Below are 19,258 nucleotides of genomic sequence, written 5' to 3'. Positions count from 1 at the left end.
TTCTTACCTAATCAAACTCGTCTGATAGGATTAATTTAAGTCACTTTAATTTGACATTTTTCACTACTTTCTGATCATAAATATGCCAAATAATCGAATAAAATCAGGAAAATAAATTTAATTAATATAAGTCTCACCACTGTGTTCTCAGTCAAACTCTAAAGATGAAATAATCTCAGTAAAAGTGACTCCAAAAAAACTAAAGTGCAGGATACATGGGCTTATCACAATCGTGTGTCTCATTCTCATCCTGTCATGTGAAATGTAGTTTTTCTGCAAAGTGCCCCGGCGTCCTGAAACACACTGAGCATCACCATCGGTGCTGCAGATGTTTCTGCTGACTCACTGCCAAGCCGAGCTGATGTCAGGCTGGCCTGCCCTGTTTGCGCCTGTGGGTTATAGTCAGGGTTACTTACATCAATGGGGGACTTTGAGTACTTCAGGATACCATTGTCCAGAACAAAAAACCGCTGCAGAGAAAATAAGCACACAAATACCGTGTTAGTTAAATGACAGGAAGAGCAGACATTAAATTCATATCACACAGCATCTGTTTATTTTGTCAACTCAATATGAATTCAGAGTTGTTCCCAGGTTATTCCCTCATCCATGTTGAATGTTATGTGGTGTTGTGAGTTCAAATATTTTAACATTGAGGTCTGGTTTCCACTGGTGCTCACGTGCTTAGAGAAGACAACAGTTAAGCTGATGCTGACGGTGGTGACTTCAAATGAAATTTCCACTAAGCTTGCAGAAGAGGCCCAGAGAGGGTGAGGCAAAGTGCACAAAAAAGGAGAACCTCTTTCAAGAAAAAGCACTTCACTAGACAGCAAACTGTTTAACATTCGGGGAGTTGCTGTGTTTTAAAGTCTGTGGGTTTTTGTTTTCAGTAGCGGAAGCTTTTTTGTGTCTTGGTATGCCTGTGGATCTTACCTTGTGCCAGCCTTTCAGGGGCCATTTCCGCTTCTTTAACATAAAACCCTCGTGTTTGTCAGGCCTCTGGACGTTACTCTGACCGATTTTGAGCCCTTCAATGATTTCCCAGCTGTCGACCTCCTACAGGACAGGAGAGGAGAAACACAGCTCTGTGAAAACTAATCCACTCACTCCTCTATAATAATAAGAAAACAAGAAATACACTCATGTCTACGGTCGGACACACAGATGAGAGCAAACGGGATACACTGAATTCATGTATTTTATGTATAGTCTTTGTGCAAGGTGTTAAATATTTACTGATTACACGTTTACACACAGATTGTCAATTTGTTCACACAAGTAATACTGAGACAAATCTGCCTCCTCACTCAATACTTGTTTATTCTTTTCCCCTCCGCTACACATTTAAAGAAATACGGCCCCATTCACATTCCACCTGCTCCCTCAGCATTTCCACTCCATTAGCTTTCTCCTGACTCTGCTCTTCCTGCTTCTAGTGGAAATGTAAATCAAAGTGACGCCCCTGGAGTAGAGGGATGGCAGGGTCAGCCGGGGACAGGTAAAAGCATCGCACCGGTTGTCCCAGTGCGTGGAGGCGGGGGTGGGGCTGTCACACCAGCAGCCATGGGATCACAGCTTTTGATTCATGTCAAGGATCATCATCCTCCTGTTGCACTGATGATACTGATTGCACTGGCACGCACAGTTCTGTTGTTTGTATGATATTTTCAAAGCCTTGTCTTATCAAATATGGTACTAATTACTATTAACACCCATGAGTGGAGGCTGGGGCATAATGAATCACAGTACAATACAGATCCTACAATGTAAAATATGCCTTCATAGGAGAATTGTAATCGCTGACAAATATTGTACATTAATTAACAAAATTCTGTACACTAGCATACAATTATATCAGTTGTAAACCTTTGTGGGAATTTGTTTTAAATTGTATTCACACACTTCAGATTTGTTTTGTATAGGTTACATTTTTTATGATTATGGGTCATTAGATTTGGTTTTGTTGGGTCTTTTTATGTATAAATCTGGTCCTTGACTAAATCACTGTTGAAGATTGAATTAGAGTGAAAGTCAAGTCTCTTGCATTATAATAACTTTCACCATCATGCTTGGATAGTATAGTTGAGAGAGACAGGAAATAGGGAGGCAGAGAGAGGGGGAATAACATGCAGTAAAGGGCCGACCGATGCGGGATTCGAACCAGGGCCGACTGCAGTGAGGAGGACTGTAGCCTCTACATATGGGGCGCCTGCTCAACCTACTGCGCCATTCGGCACCTCCATGACCTAGTCTTTAATAGAAGAAGAATAAGATAGACCTGCTGACTTCTATTTGAATATTGTATTCATTCAACACCGGGGTTGGACTCATGTACAGATTTGACTGTAGCTCGGTTAGCAATAATAATAACTTTATTTATATAGAACCTTTACAAGTTTACAAAGAGCTACATTTCCCAGAATTTATTGACCAACACACGGAAACATTTTAGTTATCATGCAGGAGAGTTTTATCCCTACAGTATATGTTGTCACTGCTTTTGTCCACTGTGCAAAATGTACTTCTGTGAACCGATCAGGATTTAGCACCAATTAGCATTCAGCAACATCTGCTGCAGTTGTATTCAGCCGTGTCCTGTGAGTTAAACATGTAGCAACAATGACATCAAAAGAGCATGTATTCTCACTGCATTACCGTCTTGTTGTAAAAGCCTTAAACCCTGTCAACTCTCTGTAGAAAAATCTGAGCATAACACAGCCATATATTTTCATAGAATAGAACACATTCAAACCTAATATCCTTGAAGTAGGTCAGATTTTTAATTTCATACTTGAATCAGTAGAGGCAGAGCCTTTGAGTCAAAATCCACACTCTTAACATGCACAGGCTCCTCTGGCAAACCAAATAACAGCCAGTGTCTCTCTGCTGCCCGGTGCCACGGTGCTATCTTCAAGACACCTCTCTGGGTGTGCGTGGCGACACCCGACCTTGGTCTGCAGGACATTTAACAAAAGGAGACAACAGCTTGTTTAATCTAATGGCCAGGCGAACAGATCTGTGTGGTAATGAGGTCGTGTTTCTCCACTGACGGCAGCCCCTCCTTTCAGCGGCCCTGTGCATCTAGGGAAGCGGAGGAGATCAACTTCATTAGCCCAAAAAAAAAAAAAAAAAAATCGGCCTCAACATTCAAAGCAATCATATCCTTAAAAGGCAGCAATGTACTCTTTAGATTCAAAGCAACCGGCTCATTATCAATTGAAAAAGTCAACTGTGTAATGATGCCTGGGAAATGATCAACACCTCAACAGCTTCTTCTTTCAGAACACATGCACACGGGATGAGCCCCCTCTCTCTCTAACGGGGCCAGCAGCACATGAGAAACTCTCAATGTACAGACTTCCAGTGTGTTATCTGAAGCATTACAAACAGACTTTCAACTCGAGTCTAAATTGATAAATCAATACTACACTATATAAAGAATGGCGGGTGTAGCAAACATTGCAATTCAATGCACTCTGCTGCACATCCTTTTAACATTCAAACCAATCAGCAATATAAATCAGCAAATTCCCCCATGAGGAACAGTCCGCACAACCCCTGACTCTACTTATAGTAAATAGCAGGGTATATGCCAACGACGGGTTTATATGGAAATTACTGCTACAGTCAGAGAGTTTGCTTTTGTTATTTGACCCTGAAAACAGAGCGGAATTAAGCCAAAGTGATTTCCTGCACTCTCCCTGCATTCATTGATCTCGCTGCAGAATAATTTAAAGCTGAAGGAGCCGGTCCCTCTTGGTGAGTTTGCCTCTTTAATAAAGGATCTTGTGGCAGACTCAGTAAGGAGCCGTCTGCTGCTTTTCTGTGTCAAGATTTAAAAAGATTTGTTCCGCGGGCCTGTTTGTTTGATATGGATGAAGATCGACCCGATTTAGGCTTTTTTTCTCCGTTCTTTTTTGTCCTTCTCTTTTTCCAGGTCTAGTTAGATGCCAGTAAGTTAACAAAAAGCAGAAACCGGACAGTGAAAGGACTAGTACAATCCTGATCATCGACTAAATCAATCCAACACTATACCTGTGTCAGTTTCACAGGCCAAGTCTTCTGGGATCCATCACCTGCAGTGACACTCGGCAGTGTAGCACAACAGACCCTTTAATGCTGCAATGAATCAAACTATTACAGTTAAGGTCTTCCTGAGCAGGGGAAAGGACAAACACTCTATGGGGATACCTGAGGCTAAACCAGTACTATAAATATCACCACAACAGCCTACTTCTGATGACATGTTTCTCCTACATTTCCTGCTTCTCCGATCAACAGGCCACAGTGCTCAGGACGTTGTATAAACATAAACCGCCAACCAACTCTCTGTGTTTTAATTGATTCCCTTTAATTCCCCCCTTAGAGTACTAAGCCTCCAATAAAAGATAATCATGTAATAAAAAGAGTGATAAAAAAAATGAATTCGATTATTTTTCTACATTTTCATGGGAGTTCTCAATCTAAACAATAGCATAATCACTGATCACGAAAGACAGTAAAATAAAGGTTAGATGATTGAATTGTTCAACTCAAACAACATTCAGTCAAAGTTTAAAGATGATGGACGCATTTACAATCATTTGGTTTTATCCCATAACCTTGAGATCCCAATTAAACCATTTCGTTATCTTGGGAACACAAGCTAATTTTCTTGTGGTAACGACTTAGTTATCTTGCCTCAGAAAAACAACAGGGATTACAGGATAAATAACGTTATCTTTACTCTGAGTTTATTTTTTGTCGGCTAAAAAGAATGTGTTGGGGCTACTTGTTCAGCAAAGGAAACAATCATATTCAAACCTAACGATAAAGAGTCTTTCTGCAGCATACTGTAAAAACAGACTAATCTGTATTTTTATGTATTTTCTAAGTCTATAACACACTTAAACTCCTTCATAAAAGATCCTGTTTTTGATTGTGTGTGTGTTTCATCTAGTTTTTGGACCAATAACAAATCCATATAGAAAATCACTTGAGGCTCATTCTGATTGACTCCAGCTCACTCCATCCATGCTTCCTCTCAGAGGCATTAAGCTGGTTTATGTCACGGGGGAGATCATGGCAAAACTTCAGTAGAAAAAGGGAAATATTCATGGCAGGACTGGCACCGCTTGCACAGACTGTGCCAAACGTGTCTGTGATCTAAGATGAAAAATCACCCTGTTGTCTGTCAAGATCACTTCCCCTGCTTCTGAGTCGGTCTGTTGTGTGCTAAAGAATATAATATGATCTGATATGTCAAAACCAGCACATTAGACACTATGATAACCAGGCAATGGAATCAATAAATTACATGTTTCCATTAATTTTCTCAGACAGACATCTGTACAGGAGAAGATGAGGAGTGCTCCTTCATTTTTCCATCTGCAGTAACATCAGTAACATGAGTATCATGATGAAAACAGACACTATCTGATATTATACCAACCGATAATAACATCATTGACTTGTACGCTCTCGTATATCAAAAGCATCTTTCTTAAATATTTAATACAAACAGAGCACAGCGATCCCATCTATCCCTCCTACTATCTCTAAGCTGAAAATGTCTTTTATCTAAGCAGGAAATGACAAGCAGCGAGAGAGAAAATTGGGTATTTGGACCGACATCTTGACTCGTTGTGTAACGTCTTGATGCACAAACTCTTAAGTGTTTGTGTGGGTTAGCATGTGAGTGTGTGTGCTTACTGCAGGTGGTGCCTCTAATTGCTCTCATGAGGGTCTCCAGAGTGAACAGTACTTGTCAGCAGAGGAGAAAGTGACATATATTGATTTAGAAAATGGGGGCTGGATCTCATTACGGCCTTTCCCCCCCCCCACCACAACAAAATGCCGAGCTCTCATTTTTTTCTCAAAAACTGAGGCCCCAGCCAAGACAGCTACAGTCTAGCTGCGGTCTTTTCTCAGCGTCTGCTGGGCTTCCTCAGGATCCCCCTCGGGACGATGGACTCTCCTCTGTATTCTCCACAGAGTCTCACTGAGAACTCCCTGCACAAAACAAGCTAAGCAAACAGTAACAGAGGGCATAATGCTGTCATAAAGATTAATCCACAAACTAAGTTCACAGATGCTCCCTGCTCCTCTGCCATGTTGAAAAAAAGTCAGATGTGCAGTGCAATACCAATAAAAAAGTCATTTCATCTATGCTCATTCTTGACCTTGGAAACAACAGATAAAAAAGCAGCATTACCCGAGGTTTCCACTGTATCACATGATCCTCAACAGTTCAAGTCATCAGGAAGATTGTGACACAACTAAAAGCTCCAGATCATCTTCTAAATGAATCTCGTGGTAAGAAGTTTTTTTCAGCTGTTGCAAGTAAAAAAAAAATCAACTTTTAGGCTAAAATGAGGAAAACCTCCCGAAAGTACAGTTAAAGCCCCTGTGCGGAGCTTTTAACTAGATACGCAAAAGTCTTTGGTTTCTGCTGATGTGTCTCTGTTACCTACAACAGCAAATGAGCCCATCAATGTGAAGATACGCTATTTCTAAGTAGTCTAATTCTATACCTCTGGAAGGCATGGTCGGGTCGTACCACTGACGAAACGATACGAATAGATACATTACGCTGCTAAAAAAAAAAAAAAGCAAGTCCCCTCTTCTTTCCGGCATTTCCAAAACAAATCTAAACAAACGTCTTCATGACAGTGGGAAATGCAGTCTTCATTCTGGCAAAACACCACCGCTTTCGTCCACAGGGGCCGCCAAAATCAACACTAAATGAAAAGTCTGTACAGGGGCTTTAAGTAAAATGGAAATCTAAGTTTTCATGACAACAAACATCAAACCACATCTGTTGAGGAAGAGGGTGTCATGAAAACAAAATCTCCAGAGCAGCTACTAAAAGTCAACCAAAGTAATATCCACTGAAAACCGAGGAGCTGCAGCCAAACTGCGCCATAGAGTCGGTTTCACTCAGATATATGTCACACGTTATGGTGGCTAAGGATACTTTCACTTATATTTCACCCTGACTTTAAAGTCGGCGTTTATTAAAATGAGCTTAGAAATATGCCGGTAGCATATTAAGCCCTTCTCCTCGTGCATCTTTATCAGGGTTGTGAGCTAAACCCCTGAGACTGCCTGAGAGAACAGAAGACGATTTGTATGACTGACTGTGGTTGTGAGCGATACACCTGCCTCTGTGATCGTCACATCAAGTGTCTGAATCACCTGCAGACAGCCACTTCATTGCATCATTTAGCAAACACTGTTAAACCATGACACAAAACAGCTGTGACAATCAAAAGCTAATTCCCGATTAAATTCTGGTCATGCTGCCGTTTCTCTCCGTACACCGGCGCCGACTATTGTGAGGTCTTGATCGAGCAGGCTGTGTAGAATCGAGGGGGATCTGGTGGACGAAGACTTAATTTGTTGCTATCTTTTTTGGCAAAACACATTAAACAGATTAAATGAGATGAATATGAGAAGAAGTGCTTATAGATAACCTTTCTCTGAGTTGAACTCAGCCTTAAGATTACGAAGCGTCAGGGAAATGAAATGCTGAACCCTTCCACCCGTGAAGGCTTTGTTATCAAAAGCAAGTGGGCGACATTAAAGTAAAAAAAGAAAGAAAAAGGAACAATGAACAGGAGGGTTGGAGGGGTTAGCTGTCTGCCTCATCAAGCTGTGGCCCTCGTCTTCTTTGCTTTTCAAACAGACCCCGTTTCTCCATGTCCCGCGGACACAAGCTGGGCCCCCAACACGGCATACCAGAGCGTGCCACATGTTCAGTGGAGCACCAAGCCTCCGCCTGTCCCTCATGAAACATTCATGACCCAGTGCCGACGGAAAAGCTGTGATGTCAGAGATTCCAGTTTCAGTGTCCTGTTTCTGCACGGCCACAGTGACACAGCACGTCGCCCGTCGAGGTACGGAGGGCCGGGGGCTTCAGGTGGCTTACGCCGGAGGTTAAGTTTAAACACTTGTCCTGTGATCTGTGAAATAAGAGTATATCTCATTGTTTACCAGTGTCTCTGCAAGGTTTTTATTTACTCACCAGGGAATTAGGGCTTCTCTCGCTCTGCTGATTAGTCAGCTCATCTGTCAATAAGGTCTTTTAGGGTTTAGAGTCAATTACTTTTATTTTGCCCTAGGACTTTTCACAGGGAATCAACTATTCATCATTAGTCATTAGCAGAGGAGGTAACTGCTCAGCAAAATTAGAAAAACAATTTGACAGACTTAACTAACCACTTAGCCAAAGCAATTCTCAAAATATAAACATGGAAAGGCACTTCAGTGATTGAGTCTAATTTCAACCATGAAACAGTTGCTCTCAATGTATTTTCGATGTTTATTTTGAGAGGGGGTCATGACGCCTGAGTATTTTTCCGAATAAGCAATGATTAGACTTAGTCAGATGATCAGATGGACTCTTAGCACATTATCCTACATGGTGTGTCTCCTGTAATCTAATATCAGCATCTGCAATCTGAATCTTCACAGCTGATATTTGACTTTCTCCTTTTCAAAATGATCTAAAATTGTACTTTTTTGTCAAAATTTTTGAAGATACGTTTACAAAGTTTATAAAAAAAACAACAACTTTTGATTGTCAGTGGACAAAACTGATCAGGATTTTTGTTTTTACTTTCATTTTTAGCATCCATGTCTTTCTCTGTGATTGACCTGTTAAATGTGAGTGCAGAGGTTGCGCATCATTAATCAAGTACTGTGCATTGATACAATTTTGACGTTCTCTCATACCACTACATTGATCTGACAGCCATGTGACTTCACAGATGAATAGAAACAACACGCAGGTAAATGCAAATGCAATAGGAAACAACACAGTAACACTCTGTTTACTTGCAGCCTGTTGCCACAGGTTTCAGATGTTTCTGCGTTGTTCCACAAATCAAAGACACATTTCCCCTCTGAATTCCTCAGACGGTTCGGTTGAGGCACTTTTCTAGATTTATCATCTGACTCTTTCGACTGGTAATCACTGGACGACACCACCAAACAGAATATAAGGTTGTTAATGCCATCACCTCCACCTGTACCAGGTACAACAGCAAAGTGCAGCTTGAATTGATGCATCAGTTTTAACATTATCCAGGACTTTTGTTGCACTGATGTTTTTACTTAGAACTGGTTTTGAGCACTTGCACCAATGCTCATATGTTTTGGCCGTGTAGTAAGGTCGATTTAGGAGGTAAACATGCAAGATTGATTTAAAAAAATCTGCATCTCCACAGCATTAGTCAACAAAGAAGCTGTTTCATAAAAACTAACTTGGTCCTCATACTTTTATCGTCACACTATTTTTCTAGCTGCCTGTTTTTTATCTGTTGCATAGTGTGTCCACTGACAGAGGACTGCAGCAACTCAACATTATGTTCACTCCTCCTCCTCTGCTCAAGTTTCTTTCATTCAAAGCCCATCCCTAAGAATATTTCTAGATGGATTTTCTCCTCCTGTTGCCTGAGAATTACCTGCCGGCTGTCGCGCTGGGAGGAAGAAGAGGAGGAGGCGCTCTTGTGAACTGGTGTGGAGGTTTTGTTGATTGGCGTGGCGCTCCTCTCCTCAGTGCTCAAGGTGCGGCCGTGGGGGCCGCGCTGGTAGTGTTGGTGGTAAGACATGGTGGGCGCCGACCAGTTGGCTGTGTGGACCTCCCTCAGCACTGGATCACGCAGATCAGGAGCATCCTCTGACACGTCCTCTCGCTCACTGCTCACTGGTGATCTGAGAAACAAAAGACAGGGATTTTACACACCGTGTGGTGTCATCCTCATGATCATCCTCATTTCATCACAGTACTGCTGTTTATACCGAACACAGAGCCACGCTGCCATCGATCAAACGCCACTTGGTCTAGTTTATTCCCGTTTGAAACGAGCGACTGGGTTTTTCTTAGGCTTAAAGAACTGTCCTCCGCCAGTCTCAGTATGTTCAGTTACCTAGCAGATGCTCAGTAGAGACACCCTGAGCTGTTCTTTGAAGCATGGGTTTTTAAAATTCTTCTCATTACATGTGGAATACTGGATAAGCCTTTCATTATGTTTGCTATGAGACTGGTGCCACTCAGGATTACACAACACTCTGCATTTAGCGGAGGTATGCACCCAATGACGTCAAACCCAAACTCAACCTATTTCTAAGGCCGCAACTCACAGTTATTTTCATTATCAATTAATTTGCAGATTATCTTTTCAATTAATCAACATACCATTTGGTCAATTTAATATCAAAATATCCATGTCCATAATACTTCAGAGCTCAGAGTGCAAACTTAAAATGACCAACAGTTCAGTTTACTGTATGTCAAAGAAAAGCAGAAATTCCTCCCATACGAAGAGCTGTGACCTCAGACATTGTGGTATTCCACCATTTTTGCTTGATAAATTACTGTAATGATTGGTTGATTTTTAAAATAATTGCCCATTATTTTTCTGTTGATTGAAAAATCTATGAACTAATCGTTTCAGCTCCAACCTCAAGCCTCTAACTGTGTGCGTGCACTCGCTTCAGTTCAATGGAAAACAGTGCATCTTTGTACATCAAGGCATTGAACTGTGTTTTCAATTAGGAAATGTGGCGAATCACTATTGTCAATTTATGACTGCAGTCACCGCCTGCACTGCAGAAGATTGAGATCATCCCACAGGACTGCATAAATCCTTAAACATCCACTTTCCACTGTGATAATGATGCTAATTAGTGGCGATACCAAATCGATACTAGGAGGTATCTACAGCGCTACTTGTTGGGTCAAAAACCAGTTAAAACTAACTTATACCAGCTTAAACACATGAGCCCAGGCTCCATGGATAACAACGTCCTGTCTAAATATGAGACCTCAGTCGGCACTTGCAGCGCCACGATTTGAATAAATGAACTCAATTTAAAATGCCTGGTTAACCTTTTTTTTCTGAGAGCAACGGGGAGTGCTCATTTTCATCATTAGTCATGGCACCATGTTGCTCCATGCCGACACCTATAACACCGGCTGCTGTTGTGCTGTGTAATTGTCTGGGCTCTGAGGAGGTCTCAGCACTTATAAAACATACATCGATCGCAAGAGTGTAGAAAACAAAACCTGCTCAGTTTAGAAACTGAGACACTTGGTAAGATACTGAGGTGTAACTGGACCTTTACAAGAACAAATAACACTGTTTCTGATTAAACACCTCAATGCTGACCCGCAGAATAATATCTAATGTGTTGAGCACTTCAACAATAAATCATGTAGGAGGAAACACATTGTTTCACTGGTGTGATCTATTAACCTGGGTCACTAGTGCTGCACCTAAAGGCAGGAAATGCTGTATTTTCAACCACTGTGCAGTTACATTTGAAACTATTTATTGATAAATCTTTGGGCTTTTTATAAATTGATGATCAATGACCATTTTCCCATTTTGTATTGATAAAGACTAAATAGATCAATTAAAAAACAACTGGAACACCACTCTGAGAGCACAGCACACCACTCCATCACCTCAAATTCAATGTAACTGATCCAGATCTACCTCTGAAATACTCTGTACTTTTTACACCTTTTATTAACTGGATAAAGGTAAAATTAACTTAACAAAATCAAGTCTCATATCAGGACACAATATTACATTGAATCTATTTTATGTTCTACATTACATTTTGGCATTATTCAACTAATGTCACTTTTTTTTTTTTTACTATGGAACGAGGCAAAGCACAGAGGCAAAATCTGCACAGAAAACGGTTAAGGATTGCAGGATTTCAACATCACAGACTGTTGTTGTTCATGGCTATTGTATACATCTCTGGAGCTCCCTGTGGTTTTAGCTACAGGATGTGTCTGTTAGCTCTCCCATGTGTCAGGGGAACTCCCCCGGTCCATGGCGCAGCTCTGCACACTTCAGCAGTATGTACTCTCACATGCAATGGTGTTGCAGTATACTCACTCACACACACACACACACACACACACACACACACACACACACACATACATACTATCATCTATAATTCAGATCCTTCTGCAACGTCATCATCCCTGCCCTGCCTTAAGCCAACGAGGATCTAAGCTACTGTAAGACAAGGTGCTAAGTCCATTCAGATAGTGTATGCCACTTAGCCTATTTAATAGATCCACTCTCCTTGACCTAATAAGGAAGCAGAGGTGGGAGTACTTTCAGTGTAAACTTGACTGTTTTAACACACTGGCAGTCTCTGCATGTGCATGTGCATGCTATAGGTTAAGATTACTATACATAAAGACACAAAGAGCCGACCATCAGCACATGAGGATGAGTCAGAGTGACCAAAGCCCATTTTAAGAAAAGGTCGTGTGAGCAAAAGTGAAGTGAAAACTTGCAACTATGACGACGTTTAACAATAATCATGCTCCCTTCTTTTTCACTTCTGCAGAACGTATCATTACAGCCCAGCCAATGTGAATTACATGTTGTGATGCTGTGCACACACTGAAACGCAAAATAGTTTAAGTGGCTGCCTAAACTGACCAGCTGTTGTTGGCCCGTAAGTCCTAATGAAGATAGTAGCTGCTGCTGCGGTGAGCAACACAGAGGATTTATAGTGTAAACCTACAATCTGAAACATCACCAGTTTCTTTAACTTTCACTTTACAAGCAGGTGAAAGTGTCTGTTTCCGTGTGTTCGACGAACAGCGGTGCTGCTGCATATGAGGCCAGTCACCATGTTGGGGAACGTCTGCCCGGGACTCGATTAGCCATGAGCTTAATCTTCTAAATCCAGTCACCATGATTATGGCCCTCTAAGCAGGAGTACAAGGCATTCCCTGCTATGTGGATACTACAACAGCACTTTGTGAACACCTGGCTTTAGTGCCTTTACAAAATTGTGGTTGTTAAATGATTGTGTGGGAGTGTGTTTTGGTGAAAATAAAGCATGCTGTGTCAGCACAGTGAGATCTAATCCCATGTCACAATGGCCTAATTTTAGGATAACACAGTTATTAGATGAAATGTACTGTTAAAAAAAAAAAAAAAGGTCCCAGGGAGACAAACACATTATCATTTATTGGTTTTGTCTGATGCTACTGAAGATGTGAGCTGTCATATTGCAATCCAGGAAATTAATTTTTCAAAACATGATATCCAAAGACATCCATTAAGCATATAGGTTACAGAGTGACTCTCAATTTTGATCTTTCAAGTCAAAAAACTATACATCTCGATATTATGTGGAAAAGGTCCAGATGGTCAACTGTTGCTGCCCATACAACTGGACAAAGAGGGGTCTTTCAGTTACAAGAAGCAACAATGACACTAGTATGTTACAGTCTGAGGAAACGAGCCTTCTGTCGACATTCTTACAATGCCTCATGTTGGGGTAAAATGCCACCAAACTTTAACAACTTCACTAGATTCACTGCTGCCATGGGGGTTAGTTGTCCTAATGCTATCAAATTCAGTTTATCTATCTGATGTGGATGAGCAATAAAATCTTGACACTGCAGAACTTATATACTGTGGGTGCAATTTGGAGGAATCCCCTCTGGTCTATACACCCCTGCCTCTGCTCAATTACTGTTTATCCCCAGTGGGTGGAAACATACCAGTAAAGTACTGCAACATGAGAACTGTATACGGTGCAAACAACAGTAAAAATCATAAGTGAACTTTCACTGTTGTGTAAATGAGTCTTGCTGCACACACACACCTGACAAAATGGCACAGACTTAAGTTAGGTTAAGTCTGCACAGAGTGAGCTTTTGCCATTTTAATCTATAGAAAAGTGACACATCAATATGCAAGATTAAAATATACATTAACTATAATATACCAATTGTGAGGCTCCACTTCTATAAAAAGGCCTAGAAGACTCTCACTTCCCTTTTGCATCTGTTCCTCTCACAGCAAAACACACTTTCAGCTCAATCACCAACATACCGAACTTATAGTATAAAACAAAAACAAAAAAAACAATTTGACCTCTGGTGCTTTCATCTGATCATATACCACCATGTTATGTTTTTTTGCACAATTTACGATTGAGGCCACACATTCATATCAGGTTGATTAAACTAGACTCTGGAGACTCTTAAAACAAGCTGAGTAAACAGCCCTAATGATTGGGAATTAACAGGAGACAAGGGCTCCATTTGTGACTATTCTGTCGTCTTCGTTAGCAGCACAACATATCCTAGACTGGTCAGCGTTAAGGATGAGCATGTGATTGCAACTGCTGAGATCTGATGGAGTAAATACACTCACACCCATTTATTCAGTCCTTTAGTTGGTCGATTCCTCAGCAGGGTATAGTTCTATAGTGTCAATGTCACATCTCCCTCTTTTTCACAGCATCAACTGAGCAAATTAAAAAAGATAATGTCATTACCACATACTATACTGTAATCAGGGTGTCAAGGTCAATTTTGAGGAGCTCTAGTTATTTTAATTGAGTACTGGTGAGTGCATTACATAATCCAACAAATATGCTCTCAGGTACAGTAACAGCGCCTGTGGCCATGTGAATCATTTTGCTGAATTATTTTACTTTGTGGCGCCCTTTACGAAGGTTCACTCACCTGCAATAATGACAGTCTGCTCTACTGAAATGTCTCTGAACGAGCTGCTTAATTCCCCACAGGCTCTTTGTCTTTTTTTTTTTTTTAGCTGAAAATGGGCTGTGACTTTAGTGGAGGGTGGCAAGTGAAAAGTCAAATTTCTACCTCAGGGATCAATAAAAGTGTCACAAATAAAGCAGTGACTATCATCTGCCCTGATGTGGGTCAAGCCAGGGAGAGCGAAGCCAGAGCCGTCTAGAGAGAGAGGTTCAGAGGACCCCTGTAATCCCTCGATCTGTGAGCCTCAGCTCCAAGAGATCTGAGAGCGGGGAGGAAAATAAACTTAAGATTTAGACACCCAGGATGACAAGCAGCACCGCAGGTCTCAAAGCCAAACAAAACCAACCGAAAATAAGAAGGAGGAAAAGGTGATTCATCATCACTCCACTGCTGTTTGCGGCACATTAAACCAGACCAACGTTAACGGCATCAGTCCTCACAAACATGTAACACGATGAACGAAGCATGACGGTAACTGTGCCTTGATAGGAGAGGAGAGAGACATTCATGTTTGTGTTGTCACTTCACCCAAAACCACCCACAATATCGCATTATCGACCAGCACTCCAACCACGTTTGCTGATGTGACCCCCCCCCACCCCCTCTCTATGTTGCATAATTTAAGTGGGCCAACAAAAACAGACTCATGTCCCAAGATTATATTACAGGGTCTTCGAGGACAGCCATTGTCTGAATTTACAACTGGCTAATAATGCATATCGATCAGCGCAGAGGTGTTTTCACCATTTACCTGGGGATACCGTAGCAGGCTAAATGGATGACGTATTGAAGCAGGGAGCATCTTTGAAATAGGCCTGCCTCTTTTTTAAAACAACAACAACAACAACTGGACAGAGCCAGTTTATCCTGCCCTGCACACATTACATCATCTAGGTAGAGCTGGGTATCACACTGCAATACTTTTAGTACTGCCTCACTTGTGCCAATATTGGAAACTTGAGAAGTGGAAACGGTCAGAAACCAAAAGTTGGCACTGAAGATCCAGACAATTGTTGCCTGGTGAAAACCCCCATAATTCATTCTCACAGTCAAAACAACACAGAATTTGGCTTTAGATGCTTGGCTGAGTTTGTTAAGTCTTTAACTCTGGTTTTTGAAGAAAACTAGTTTATAGGCAGCTCATCTAAGTTAGATATAATACTAAGTGTCGTGTTAGTACTGCAACTAGAATTCAGGCATCATGTTAGAATCTGGTGTTTGGATTTTTATTTTTCATGTCAAAGTCTTTACGTCCAGAAAATATGAAAACCAAAAACTAATTATACTAATAGAGTGATCAGACAACAGGCTGGTGATTATTGGCAATCAATCATTAAAGCAAACAAAAGGTTATAGATGAGTCATGGGCCTTGAAGCCATATATTACTTGTCGAACGTTTAAGCTAATTAAAAGTGTAAAGATTATTAGTATTTATATGCTTTCCCCCTTACTGAAATGTAGGAAGAAAAGACAATCTGTCTGTATACAGTATTTTTAGCATCAAAGTGAGGTTTGCCTCCTCCGCTTTACCCCCTCTCCTTTTCTCAAAGGATGAGACGAACAATCTCTGCAAAAGATTTCGTCTAAATGGGACGGGGACACCTTCAGGAGGAGGTTCTCTCCAGGCCGGGGCCAAGAAATATATCAGAAAATCAATCATCGCTGCTGATCAAAGCAATATCTATTCAAGAGGGCATTGCCAGTGTTAAACCACAAATGCATCCAGCTTTCCAGCCCCGGCTGCTGCTCTTTAATTTATGTGAATCTGTGCTATTTTAAACAACTGCAAAGTCACTGGCTGACCTTCAGTTTGGGGGAAAAAAACAGGCAGAGTGATGTTGTTGTGGGGCCAATCTCTTTAAGTGACAGAAGTTGGCTAACTTTCAATTAGTTGGTATCATCACACAACACTGACAACATATAGAGTGGGATGTGAAAGAAGAGATTATGAGTGGAGGTCACGTCCATCAATAGTCCTCTAATATGTGATGACAGTGATCTGATGGGACAGTGGGAGAAACCATGGAGCTCAGTTTAAAAAAAAAAAGGTGAAAATGTCAGTGACGCATTACGTCTACTTCTTCAAAGTCAGGTACAGAGTTGGCTGCCTCATTACCCCCACCGCTGCATCCATGTTTTTTTTTTTTTTTTTTTTTTCCTCCTTTGGTGGTGTGTGTAGGAGGGGGAGTCCTACATCAGGCTCATGTCCTCGTGATGTTGGGACATGCATGTTTTGAATACACGGCTCCCTGTTGTGTGTCAGCCAGCCTATAGCAGCAGCAGCTAAGCTAAGTCAGCGGTGGTGGTGGTGGCTATGTGCTCATGTCTGACTGGTCCTCGGTGATTCACTCACTGGATGCAAATACAAAAGAGATGAGATGCTGGGGTCCTCTGTGTGTCTGAGCGGCCCGATAAAGCCCCACAGCAGCAGCAGCAGCAGCGGCAGCAGCGGCTCTGCGCCTTCATCCAACGCAGCAGAAGCAGCAGCAGCAGCAGCAGCAGTGTTGTGACACGGTAGTTCCCCCTCTATAAGCTACACTGTCGCTGCCGTGGTCGCCTTCAAAGAGAAAAGAGGAAAAGCTCGTTGCCTTACCACAGCTGCGGATTGATGACCATGTCTTTACAGTTCTTGGCGCAGGAAACAATTGAGAGGAGGGGTCTCCCTTGACTGGGCAGAGATTCCCAGGTCCTCAGAGACACACGGCCTCCGTAGGGGTCCACATCCGATGCGCGTGTTTCTTCGTGTGAACAGACGTGTGATGTTACGGAGGCTAGAACATTGTGGAAAGTCAAAAAAGTGCTGTGTTTGCCTGTTTCCTTGAATGCGGGCTGTGATGCTCAGCTCAGCTCAGCTGCACTCCGCTCGCTCCTCCCTGCAGCAAGATTGCTTTTAAGCGGGAAGAAATCACCGGAATGGATCAAACACGATGGGCGGCCGGCGGCTGGGCGCAAAACATGGCGGCGGATCCCACAGGGCTCGGACTCGGAGTAGAAAACTTCAGGACCATCTCTTCCCTAGTAAGTGGGTATTATATTAATATTAGTATATAATATTGTATGACACATATACATATAAAATATAAGAAGCGGTAGGCCTATGTGTCCAAATGTTTGCAAATATCGTCGACATGTTTACCCACATCAAAGCCTGGTTCCAAAAGTCTGAAACCAGCTTCTCAGAATATACATTTTTACCTCAACATATATATATTTTTTTTATAGATGTTATATATTGAACACTTCTGACTTCTTGTGAGCACTTGGTTCATGTGATTCAAGGGTACAAAGGCAGGAATCATAGGTAGGCTGGCTACATATTTGAGCTTTTAGCCCTTTTAGCATCTAGCTAGGACCTCTTTTTTTTTGGTTACCATTGAAAGTTCCACTTTCAAAGACCCACTTGAGTGAGATGGGGCATCCTCCCTGGGCTCACCTCTTGGTCCCCTCCTGTTTTCCACAGGCCTATGGAAAGATCTAAATAATGGCCCAGACCAGTCATTTGAAGACACATTTTTTTTACCCTTATGATGCAGACAACACTCAGTTATCCATACCCACAGCAGCCCAGCTTATCTTGTATCTTACCTCTTTGATTTTACATCCTGAAGGGAGGGAGGTAAAGGGGAAACCAGGGGTAGTCTTTGACACAAACTTGTTTTAACATCAAGTCAAAACAGTAGGCTTTCAACCCAAGATAATCTCTTAAATTAGGATTGGTTTTATTAACTGCACAAAAATGTGGTCTTGCCCTTGTCTTTGCTTGACTATTGTATATAAATGAATGGATGAAGCAACCAATATAATAATAAATTGGAAATTGAATTCTAATATCTACAATAGGTATCAGCCAGGACCCCCTCCATTGTCATCATTGGTTAGTGTTTTGTAGTAACTTACCAGACAAAAAGAGCCGAGGCGTAAGGTCACTCTTCAGTACTTATGTCTTTACATTGGCTTTCTGTGAAATTTTAAATTGATTTCAGTTTTTACTGCTCCCTTTTAAGGCCTTAAATGGCCTTGGCCCTAAATACCTCCCTGATTTATTGACCTGGTATGTGCCCTCAACCACTGAGCTCTGCAAATGGAGCCCTGCTGGTTTCTCCCATGTCACATCTTGTGACCAAGGGTGACAGTTGCTGCTGTTTGAGCCTTCAGGCATAGGATAGCCCACTATTTATTCTGATTGTTCCCAATTATCTGATCTTAACAGTTTTGTTATATTTACTTCTTCTGTGCCAAAAAGGCACAGGTGGTATTCGGCCACTATTAAAAGATAAATTACCAAAAATATTAATCAGTCAATCCAAACTTCCTATTCATTTTCAGTCAGTTGAATAATTAAAAATCAAATAGCTCTAAACCAGTCAGTTTTACTTTGGGGGTCAATAGAAGTCCAATTTAGCCCCAGGGCCACCATAGGATGTTATAGCCATTGTAACAGCCCAGATTATTTCCCTTTACCCCCAAGTACTGTATTATGCTTATTGGACCCCCCCTTTATACTTTAAATGCAAAATGAAATATTTTATGCCACAGATTATGATGAAGTCAGCACTCCATATACGTCACAGATTACATAACAACCTTCAGGGTGAAATGCTGCTGCTGCTGCAGACACACTATTTTTTTGATATTATTCAGAGTGAAATCTGATTCAGTGATTGTGCTGTTCACTCAGCTCAGATGCTTTTAGCTGCTAACCCTAACCCTCT

The 19,258-nt window shown here is 41.5% G+C and overlaps 1 protein-coding gene across 2 annotated transcripts in view; it reads right to left on the bottom strand.

The window, feature by feature from the left end:
• Window positions 1-17,351, bottom strand: part of osbpl6 (oxysterol binding protein-like 6) — a 38,941-nt gene extending 21,590 nt beyond the window's left edge. For both annotated transcript variants that reach the window (XM_083997428.1, XM_083997429.1), the window contains exons 1-4: window positions 17,140-17,351; window positions 9,447-9,696; window positions 934-1,056; window positions 417-470 (exon numbers count right to left, since the gene is read on the bottom strand). In XM_083997428.1, coding sequence (XP_083853554.1) covers window positions 417-470; window positions 934-1,056; window positions 9,447-9,593 — 324 coding nt within the window. In that variant the 5' untranslated portion in view covers window positions 9,594-9,696; window positions 17,140-17,351. The remainder of the gene's footprint in view (window positions 1-416; window positions 471-933; window positions 1,057-9,446; window positions 9,697-17,139) is intronic.
• Between the last annotated feature and the right edge of the window lie 1,907 nt (window positions 17,352-19,258).

Source organism: Trachurus trachurus (assembly GCF_905171665.1).
Source record: "Trachurus trachurus genome assembly, chromosome: 21".
Lineage (NCBI taxonomy): Eukaryota > Metazoa > Chordata > Actinopteri > Carangiformes > Carangidae > Trachurus > Trachurus trachurus.
This window is presented reverse-complemented; position numbering and strand designations above follow the sequence as displayed.